General features: G+C 45.4%; 1 protein-coding gene across 4 annotated transcripts; it reads left to right on the top strand.

The window, feature by feature from the left end:
* The first annotated feature begins 2,239 nt into the window (after positions 1-2,239).
* On the top strand, positions 2,240-8,778 carry LOC115167954 (zinc finger C4H2 domain-containing protein). 4 transcript variants are annotated; one of them, XM_029722753.1, is made up of 5 exons: positions 2,287-2,573; positions 4,543-4,714; positions 7,560-7,732; positions 7,814-8,003; positions 8,126-8,778. In XM_029722753.1, the coding sequence occupies exons 1-5, from the start codon at positions 2,521-2,523 to the stop codon at positions 8,237-8,239; spliced, it is 702 nt and encodes a 233-aa protein (XP_029578613.1). In that variant the 5' UTR covers positions 2,287-2,520; the 3' UTR covers positions 8,240-8,778. The 4 variants fall into 4 exon arrangements, with proteins under 4 accessions (XP_029578594.1, XP_029578603.1, XP_029578613.1 ...); XM_029722762.1 differs by having other exon boundaries at positions 2,300-2,573; positions 7,814-7,976; XM_029722734.1 differs by having other exon boundaries at positions 2,240-2,573; positions 7,560-8,003.
* The last annotated feature ends 1,620 nt before the right edge of the window (positions 8,779-10,398 follow it).

Genomic DNA, 10,398 nt, shown 5'->3' with positions numbered 1-10,398 from the left:
GCGCTCACCGGCAAAGCACACGCACTGTCGTGGATGCAAGGTCCGATCACTTCCGACACCAATGTAATGAACAGGCAGGGAGCAGGTCTCGAACCCTCGACCTTCAAGCCCGAAGCGCTATCGACTGTGCTGCAAAAGCATGCTCGCACGGCAGAGTCGATTTCCGCGCTTATAAACCCAGGGTCGTTACAATAGTGTAGACAGTTGGCATCATTATCTTTAGGATTACATTGAAACAACGCAACCGTTTCCATTACAATGTTACAACAACAATGTAACGCAGCGTCTCTTAAAGTATGTGTCGCGACGTAAATGTATAATTATTTCATTAATTACTAGAATTGATTTGGCCAAGTGCAACTGCGCAGTCGGTTCAGTGCGCTCTGTTTAGCAGCGGTCTGTGCTCGAGTTTATCAGCTGCGCCAGTGGATGAGAGAGCGCGAGACATCCGCGTGCTTCGCGGTTTTACCGGATCTTGTTTTCTGCAGTTTTCTTGAAGATCCCTCCGCGACCCACACACTGCAGCGCTGCGGTTCAACCCACCGGCTGGCTGTTCCTCACAGGAAATGTTCTGATGCTTAGACACAAATTCTGACTGAGCTCAATCGTCATGAAACGCAAATACAGTGATGACTTTTTGCCTCTTTCATACAGACTTTGAGATAACGAGGAGCGCCCACAATGTTATTTTTTTATTGTGTGGGGAAGTGCTTAGTAATGAGTCTCTCAAAACAAACAAATGTAATAAAACGACACGTCCTGACCAAACATCCAGGCACTGCTGTACATAACGGTAAACCCAGGGAGTTATTTCAGAACAGAATGCTTCAAGAAACAGTGCTTCAAAAGTGGAACAGTAAGTCAACTAGCAAGGCATTGTTATTTTATAACAAGTGATGATAAGCATAAATAAAGGAGTACTATCTCTCATAGTAGTAGATGTGAGTTTCTCTTTCAACAATCCCCTGGCCTTTTAACGTTACACAGCTAATAGCTAACGTTAGCCAAAGCAAGCTAACTAGCTCCTGAAAGAGCAACCCTAAGAAACAGTACAGATGAAGATTAAAAATGATCAGGCCTACTGTACATTTTACTGTAGAAATGATCGTTGAAAACAAGTCTAGGTTGAAACTGTTGCTGTTACAGGTAATCATTTTTATTCTGAAGTGGAATAAACTGATTGATCACATTGATCTGCAGCAGGAAGCGGTCTCCAGCCTGACTGAGAAAGCAGTAGATGTTCAGATCCAGTTTGGCACCACATACACCTATGCAAGTCAGGGTTCTCAAGTACAGAAACAATGTCAATGCTCAGCATGACCTCAGTGTTGTACTGTCAAAACTGAGCCCAGAATAGACATGCTTGTTGAAAACTTCAACTGGCTACACACACACCTCTCATTAGGACTGTGTGTGTTTTCTGGTCTACATCTGTGTGATGTGATCAATCAGTTTATTCCAGTTCAGAATAAAACAAATATGTATTTTAACAGCAACAGTTCCAACCTAGACTTTCTATCAACAATAATTTATACAGTAAGATGTACAGTCGGCCTGATTATGTTTTATCTGTTACTTTGGGTTGCACGATCAAAAAGCCTGTGTGTGTGTGTTCTGGTCTACATCTGTGTAACGTGATCAATCCGTTTATTCCAGTTCAGAATTAAATTATTTATTGTATTTTAACAGCAACAGTTCCAATCGAGACACGTATGTAAGTGTTTTTAATGGGGGAAAATAAACAAAAGATATCTATGGGTATTTCATTATTTGTTTTTGTCTATATTGCATTTTGTTTTTTTGACATAAGGGCAATGAAATGTACCGATATTTACGTATAGTTGCATATGTTCCTAAGCTTGGGACCCAGGAAAACACAGAATCTCTCATTTGGGTCCCAGGCTGAAAAGGTTGAAGAACCCCTGATGTAACGGGTTTTATCAGATGTTTCAGTGCCAGACGGTCACAGTTTCAGCGGGGGGCACTGCTTTCCCCAGCGCATGCGTGCTGTGTAACAGTTTCCAGCGGGGGGCACTGCTTTACCCAGCGCATGCGTGCTGTGTAACAGTTTCCAGCGGGGGGCACTGCTTTACCCAGCGCATGCGTGCTGTGTAACAGTTTCCAGCGGGGGGCACTGCTTTACCCAGCGCATGCGTGCTGTGTAACAGTTTCCAGCGGGGGGCACTGCTTTACCCAGCGCATGCGTGCTGTGTAACAGTTTCCAGCGGGGGGCACTGCTTTACCCAGCGCATGCGTGCTGTGTAACAGTTTCCAGCGGGGGGGCACTGCTTTACCCAGCGCATGCGTGCTGTGTAACAGTTTCCAGCGGGGGGGCACTGCTTTACCCAGCGCATGCGTGCTGTGTAACAGTTTCCAGCGGGGGGCACTGCTTTACCCAGCGCATGCGTGCTGCTTCATAGCGCATGTCACGGCTGAAGGTATTGTGTTTTTATTAGCTAGCTGGCAGACCACCCTGTCCTTCCATTAACATCTAACGTATCTGGGCCTAAAGTCAAAACCATGGGGGACGAACAAGAGATCATGTGCAAACTAGAAAACATTATGGAAATACGGTAAGGATTTGTTTTCTTCTTCAAAGAAACCACATCTGGTAAATCAGGTAGCAGGATGGCTCAGGAAAAGAGCAGCGAGAAGCTAATATTAGCGTCTTGGCTTTGTTATTGAGCTAGGAAGCTAGCTGTATGTGGCGACACAGCCTTGATCAAGGTTAGCCAGCAGTGGTGACCGTTCTATTGTTCTTGAAAGAACTGCAGATAAACTCTCGCTTTTGTTTTGCACATTACACAATTGCTTGCTAGTTATGTATTATGCATAACCAACCCAGCTGTTTGCATCAACAAAAATCCAGATGCGAAGTGCTTTGTCAGATTAGCGGCTAGCTGGCTACTTAGCTAGCTTTTTGTCATTAGCCAGGAAACGTTAGCTAATAATTGTCTAACCATGGTTGGTGGTCCGGGTCCCCCAATGTCTGAGTTCATTCAGGCGGAACCAGTTGCAAATTAGCACATTGTTGAATAGATGTGACGCTGATTAGCTTGGCATCAGTAGAAAAAAAGATGTCTAGACAAGAATTACTCCAGTTATAACAATGGCATGTCGTGCACGAATATGTCGGTTATGCATGCATTATATTACTTATTTGCGTGACAAATATTCTCGCTCCTTATTTCATAAACTAATCTATTGAAACAGCAACACAATAATACACTATGATGTCTCGGGTTCTGGTCTTTCTTGAAAAAAATGTATTTTTATCTGAAGAGGCTAACCTGGTTAAATATAGGAGAAACAGTAGAAGATGCCTTAGGGCAATTGGTTTCTGAAGCATGATAGAGTGATGTGAAGTTGAACTGACAGAATGTTGTCTTTGTGCCCTCTGCCCTGTAATCACATTAATACTTGCAATTGTAAATAGTGCAGTGGTAGGTAACTACCTAATGCTGTAGAATTGGTAACTGGATCAGTGGTATGTAACTACTGAGTGGTGCAGTCTAAGGCTCTGCATCTCAGTGCTAGAGGCGTCACTACAGACTCCCTGGTTCAGCGGTCTAAGGCTCTGCATCTCAGTGCTAGAGGCGTCACTACAGACACCCTGGTTCAGCGGTCTAAGGCTCTGCATCTCAGTGCTAGAGGCGTCACTACAGACACCCTGGTTCAGCGGTCTAAGGCTCTGCATCTCAGTGCTAGAGGCGTCACTACAGACACCCTGGTTCAGCGGTCTAAGGCTCTGCATCTCAGTGCTAGAGGCGTCACTACAGACATCCTGGTTCAGCGGTCTAAGGCTCTCCATCTCAGTGCTAGAGGTGTCACTACAGACACCCTGGTTCAGCGGTCTAAGGCTCTGCATCTCAGTGCTAGAGGTGTCACTACAGACCCTGGTTCAGCGGTCTAAGGCTCTGCTTCTCAGTGCTAGAGGTGTCACTACAGACATCCTGGTTCAGCGGTCTAAGGCACTGCATCTCAGTGCTAGAGGCGTCACTACAGACACCCTGGTTCAGCGGTCTAAGGCTCTGCATCTCAGTGCTAGAGGTGTCACTACAGACACCCTGGTTCAGCGGTCTAAGGCTCTGCATCTCAGTGCTAGAGGTGTCACTACAGACACCCTGGTTCAGCGGTCTAAGGCTCTGCATCTCAGTGCTAGAGGCATCACTACAGACATCCTGGTTCAGCGGTCTAAGGCTCTGCATCTTAGTGCTAGAGGCGTTACTACAGACCCTGGTTCGATTCCAGGCTGTATCACAACTGGACGTGATTGAGAGTCCCATAGTGCAGCACACAATTGGCCCAGCGTCGTCCAGGTTAGGGCTTGGCCGGGGTAGGCAGTCATTGTAAATAAGAATTTGTTCTTAACTGACTTGCCTAGTTAAATAAAGGTTAAAAAAAATGACCAAATGTTGTATAATTGGTAACTAACTACTAGTGCATTTGTAAAGTATCTACTGTGTTACATTGGTAACTAGGGGTGTACAGTGATAACGAAGTAGTAATGTATTGGTTAAACTGTGTTTTCTATCATTTCAGGAATAAGACGGTACAGATGCAGAAGATCAAGTCTCGTCTGAAGTCAGAGTTTGAGTCCCTAGAGTCTGAGGAGAAACATCTGAAGGAATACAAACAGGAGATGGACCTCCTTCTGCAGGAGAAGATGGCCCATGTAGAGGAGCTACGACTCATACATGCTGATATCAACGTGGTGGGTAGAGAGAGAGTGAGAAAGAGTGTGTGTGTGTGTGTGTGTGAGAGACAGAAGCCACTATTTGACTTCTGAAAGCACAAAAAGATTTTAAAAAGTAACTCATTTTTTTTTTGTTATTTTGTTTGAAAAACAGACGTTTTAGGCTTAGTTATAGTGAAACCTCAATTCTGGTGTGTTCATTTTGACAGTTAGTTACAAAACATTAAGAACACCTTTCTAATATTGAGTTGCACCCCCTTGCCCTAAGAACAACCTAAATTTGTCACGGCATGGACATAAGGTGTCGAAAGCATTACACAGGGATGCTGGCCATGTTGATGCCGATGCTTCCCACAGTTGTGTCAAGTTGGCTGGATGTCCTTTGGGTGGTGAACCATTCTTTATACACACGGGAAACTGTAGTGTGAAAAACCCAACAGCGTTGCAGTTCTTGACACAAACCGGTGTGCCTGGCACCTACTACCATACCCTGTTCAAAGACAAATCTTTTGTCTTGCCCTTTCACCCTCTGAATGGCACATATACAATCCATGTCTCAATTGTCTCAAGGCTTAAACATCCTTCTTTAACTTGTTTCCTCCCCTTGAAGTGGATTTGACAAGTGACATCAATAATAGCTTTCAACTGGTTTTACCTGGTCAGTCTACATCATGGAAAGAGCAGGTGTTCATAATGTTTTGTAATTTGGTCTTTTAGTAGTATATCTAGCTCTTTTTGCCCCAGTGGTTCAACTCTACCATTGAACTTGTGATGTAGAGGCACCTGGAGAAGGTTCCTATACGTCACCTCAAGGGAGGGGTTCGGTATGAAATACACTCCCTTCTAGATGTGCTGGGTGGTACCACCTTCTGGTTTCGTATAGAAACAAGCACCTTATTTGGCAATAATGTTGGTAAGTGGAGTGGGACATATTTTGCTTGACGCTTCCTTGACTAGACTACTGGCATTACACAAAATTCAAAAGGCAGTAAGGCACACAAATTCTACATTTTGGTTTACCGTTTCATGCACATCTATGTCAAATCAAATGTTATTAGTCGCATGCGCCAAATACAACAGGTGTAGACCATACAGTGAAATGCTTACTGACAAGCCCCTAACCAACAATACAGTTTAAAAAATAGGAATAGGAATAAAAGGAACAAGTAATTAAAGAGCAGCAGTAAAATAATAGCGAGACTATATACAGGGGGTACCGGTACAGAGTCAGTGTGGAGGCTATATACAGGGGGTACCGGTACAGAGTCAATGTGGAGGCTATATACAGGGGGTACCGGTACAGAGTCAGTGTGGAGGCTATATACAGGGGGTACCGGTACAGAGTCAGTGTGGAGGCTATATACAGGGGGTACCGGTACAGAGTCAGTGTGGAGGCTATATACAGGGGTACCGGTACAGAGTCAGTGTGGAGGCTATATACAGGGGGTACCGGTACAGAGTCAGTGTGGAGGCTATATACAGGGGGTACCGGTACAGAGTCAGTGTGGAGGCTATATACAGGGGGTACTGGTACAGAGTCAGTGTGGAGGCTATATACAGGGGGTACTGGTACAGAGTCAATGTGGAGGCTATATACAGGGGGTACTGGTACAGAGTCAATGTGGAGGCTATATACAGGGGGTACTGGTACAGAGTCAATGTGGAGGCTATATACAGGGGGTACTGGTACAGAGTCAATGTGGAGGCTATATACAGGGGGTACTGGTACAGAGTCAATGTGGAGACTATATACAGGGGGTACTGGTACAGAGTCAATGTGGAGACTATATACAGGGGGTACTGGTACAGAGTCAATGTGGAGACTATATACAGGGGGTACTGGTACAGAGTCAGTGTGGAGGCTATATACAGGGGGTACTGGTACAGAGTCAATGTGGAGGCTATATACAGGGGGTACTGGTACAGAGTCAATGTGGAGGCTATATACAGGGGGTACTGGTACAGAGTCAATGTGGAGACTATATACAGGGGGTACTGGTACAGAGTCAATGTGGAGGCTATATACAGGGGGTACCGGTACAGAGTCAATGTGGAGACTATATACAGGGGGTACCGGTACAGAGTCAGTGGAGACTATGTTACAGGGGGTACTGGTACAGAGTCAATGTGGAGGCTATATACAGGGGGTACCGGTACAGAGTCAATGTGGAGACTATATACAGGGGGTACTGGTACAGAGTCAATGTGGAGGCTATATACAGGGGGTACTGGTACAGAGTCAATGTGGAGACTATATACAGGGGGTACCGCTTAGTCTCTCTCCCCTTCTCTCTATGTGCTTTTTGGAAGAAAACTAAATGTAGTCCGAGGAGTATACATTTAATTCGTAGCTACATCCATTTTAACAAGAACTAGAGGACAATGGTGGTCAGAGCAACAATTTTTTTTGTTTTTACAATATTCATCCCGTCGTCACCGGCGCCTCTAAGCCCATTGGAGGAGGTACCTGTATCTTTCTCATCCAATGGGTTAAAAAGTGAAAGCATACCTGTGAGAGGGGTTGCCCTGGTAGTAGTTGTATGTTGTTATACAGTATCCAAGACCAGTCTGAGTTAATTTGACCATGGGAAAAAGAGCTACTGTGTAAATACTGCAATGCGGGTTGGATTGAATTGAGCCACTAATCTTCATTTTCAAGGTAATAATTGCACTTCTCTCCCCAACAACACCTTATTTCAACAATATATTTTGCGCCCAATGGGGAATTCAAACTTACACCGCAAGTGGTACTAGATGTCAGGAACTCTGCCACCCACAACTTCTCACCTGAATGCATTTTTTGAAGGTGAAGGGGTTGAGAGTTACCCTTTAATAGTTGATGTATTTCTCTCCTTCTCCCCAGATGGAGAGCACTATAAAGCAGTCGGAGAACGACCTGAACAAGCTGCTGGAGACGACGCGGAGGCTCCACGATGAGCACAAACCCCTGAAGGAACATGTAGACGCCCTGAGGATGACCCTGGGCCTTCACAGACTGCCCAACCTCAACGAAGAGGAGGAGAAACTCTCTCTGGAGTCAGTACACATTATATACACACACACACTCACACACACATCAACTGTTCTCTGTGTTATCTTCTATCTCTGTCGCCATAGTTACTTTGAGAAGCAGAAGGCTGAGTGGCAGAAGGAGCCTCATGAGCCCACCATCCCAGAATCCCTTGCAGCAGCGGCTGCCGCGGCCCAACAGCTCCAGGTCTCCCGGAAACAAGATGCTCGCCAGACTGCCACCTTCAGACAACAGCCTCCTCCCATGAAGGTACACAGTACACACCCTCCTATGAAGGTACACACATACACACTCCTCTCCCGTCTGTGTACCAACACAATAATGACACTGTACTGACGTCTGTGTGTCTACATAGTAATAACACACTAACATCTCTGTTCTCTCTGTCCTCTCTCCAGGCCTGTCTGTCATGCCACCAACAGATCCATCGTAACGCTCCCATCTGTCCACTGTGTAAGGCCAAAAGTCGCTCTCGCAACCCCAAGAAACCTAAGAGGAAGCCTGACGAGTAGACACACACACACACTCCTACTACCACCTCATATTGCTAAATTTCACATCTGGAATTCAGTAATACATGTCATAACCTTTCCCCATGCCATGGAACCTACATTTAGTGTAATCGGCATTATCCTAAGTGTTTTCTTTTTAACAGTGCTTGAGTGTTGAAATGTAATTGTTAACTTTAAGGTTTAATAGACCCTAACCATGTTATATGCAATAATTCACAATATTATACTGTAACTGTACCCATGTTGTGATTGGTTGTGGCATTACATGTAAAACATACTGCATTTACTTGTTACTCTGTATTTAACATGTTTGCATTGCATGAACACTTTCCATGGCTGAACTATAATGACTGTGCTGTAACGGTTTGTGATGATATGAAAGTGGGTTCATTGTTGGAGTGTATAACCCAGGAAGTTGTTCTAATGTTTACTGAAGGCATAATGGACGGTCAAGGACTGACAAAACCATGATGCTTATTTGCTTTTAACAGTGTTGTATGTGAAACTTGAAGACAAAAATAAATGTATTTTGTACTGCAGTGTATTTTCTTTTATACTTTAAGATGAATCTCATTATAATACACATGATCAATGACAAGGAGTGAAAGTTACAGGCTGAGTCACACAGGGCTCTGATGAGAAGTAGTGCAGTAAATAGGGGATATTTCAGATATGTCCACATGGTGATAGTGCCAGTACGAAGGTACCTTTAGCTCGGTTCTTGTACTGCTGTCAGGTTAACATTCTGGGCCTTCAAGATGACATTGCGTTGGCAGAGTACATCCAGATTCCTGTTCTGTCTCCAAGGTAACCCCAAGTTGCTGTCTTCCTCTGGGCTGCAGTTGTTCCCAGATCCTGCTGGGGGAGGCTCCTCAGCAGCTCACCCAACAAACATACTGGGAAAATCTCATTTGCATTCTCCTGGCGTCCTCTTTCCCCGTCTCATGAAAACCCATTGGATGAGAAAGATACAGGTACCTCCTCCAATGGGTTTAGAGGTGGCGGTGAGAGGAGCGTCCTACAACACATGAGAACACTGATTAATATTCTGTTCTCATAAGACTTGTTGTTCTTGGGACTGTTTGCCATTCAGAGGGCCTTTTAAGTGACCAGGAACATAAGGACAGAACTATAATAACATGGCAGCAGCTACAGGACCTAAACAGAGAACACAGATACAGTGAGCAGTCTAAAGTACTGTGTGTGTTGTACCCTGTTGCAGAGGTGTGTGTTGTACCCTGTTGCAGAGGTGTGTGTTGTACCTGTTGCAGAGGTGTGTGTTGTACCCTGTTGCAGAGGTGTGTGTTGTACCTGTTGCAGAGGTGTGTGTTGTACCTGTTGCAGAGGTGTGTGTTGTACCCTGTTGCAGAGGTGTGTGTTGTACCCTGTTGCAGAGGTGTGTGTTGTACCTGTTGCAGAGGTGTGTGTTGTACCTGTTGCAGAGGTGTGTGTTGTACCTGTTGCAGAGGTGTGTTGTGTTCTGTTGCAGAGGTGTGTTGTGTTCTGTTGCAGAGGTGTGTTGTGTTCTGTTGCAGAGGTGTGTTGTGTTCTGTTGCAGAGGTGTGTGTTGTACCTGTTGCAGAGGTGTGTGTTGTACCTGTTGCAGAGGTGTGTGTTGTACCGTTGCAGAGGTGTGTGTGTAGTTTATCCTCCAGTGTGTTAGTGTCTAGTTGAGTAGTCTTCCTCCTGATGAAGGTGTTCAGGGACAAAGCTGCCTGCTGCTGCACACACACTCCACACAGATGGGTCATGCAGCTCCGTGTCCATGGCCTGTTAATTCACACACACACACACACACACACACACACACACACACACACACACACACACACACACACACACACACACACACACACACACACACAGAGTGTGTCAGTAAATGACACAGCCACATGCAGCTCAAAAGATATAGACGTTATGTGAAGAGAAATATTATTTTACCCATCTCATCTTCTCTGTGAATGTCTGGGGCTTCAGGGCAGAGATGAGCTGTAGGGGGACCAGCTGGGTCAGAGTCTGGGGCTTCAGCGCAGAGATGAGCTGTAGGGGGACCAGCTGGGTCCCAGTCTGGGGCTTCAGGGCTGAGATGAGCTGTAGGGGGACCAGCTGGGTCAGAGTCTGGGGCTTCAGCGCAGAGATGAGCTGTAGGGGGTCCAGCT

The sequence above is a fragment of the Salmo trutta genome, chromosome 3 (assembly GCF_901001165.1).
Source record: "Salmo trutta chromosome 3, fSalTru1.1, whole genome shotgun sequence".
In the NCBI taxonomy this organism is placed as follows: domain Eukaryota; kingdom Metazoa; phylum Chordata; class Actinopteri; order Salmoniformes; family Salmonidae; genus Salmo; species Salmo trutta.
The sequence above is the reverse complement of the archived record's forward strand: the minus strand, read 5'-3'. Positions and strand labels throughout refer to the sequence as shown.

Coding starts and splice junctions, on each gene's coding strand:
- LOC115167954 (XM_029722734.1), top strand. CDS start 2,521: ATGGGGGACGAACAAGAGATCATGTGCAAACTAGAAAACATTATGGAA. Junction 2,574..4,542: donor GAAAACATTATGGAAATACG/GTAAGGATTTGT, acceptor CTATCATTTCAG/GAATAAGACGGTACAGATGC. Junction 8,004..8,125: donor GTACACACCCTCCTATGAAG/GTACACACATAC, acceptor TCCTCTCTCCAG/GCCTGTCTGTCATGCCACCA.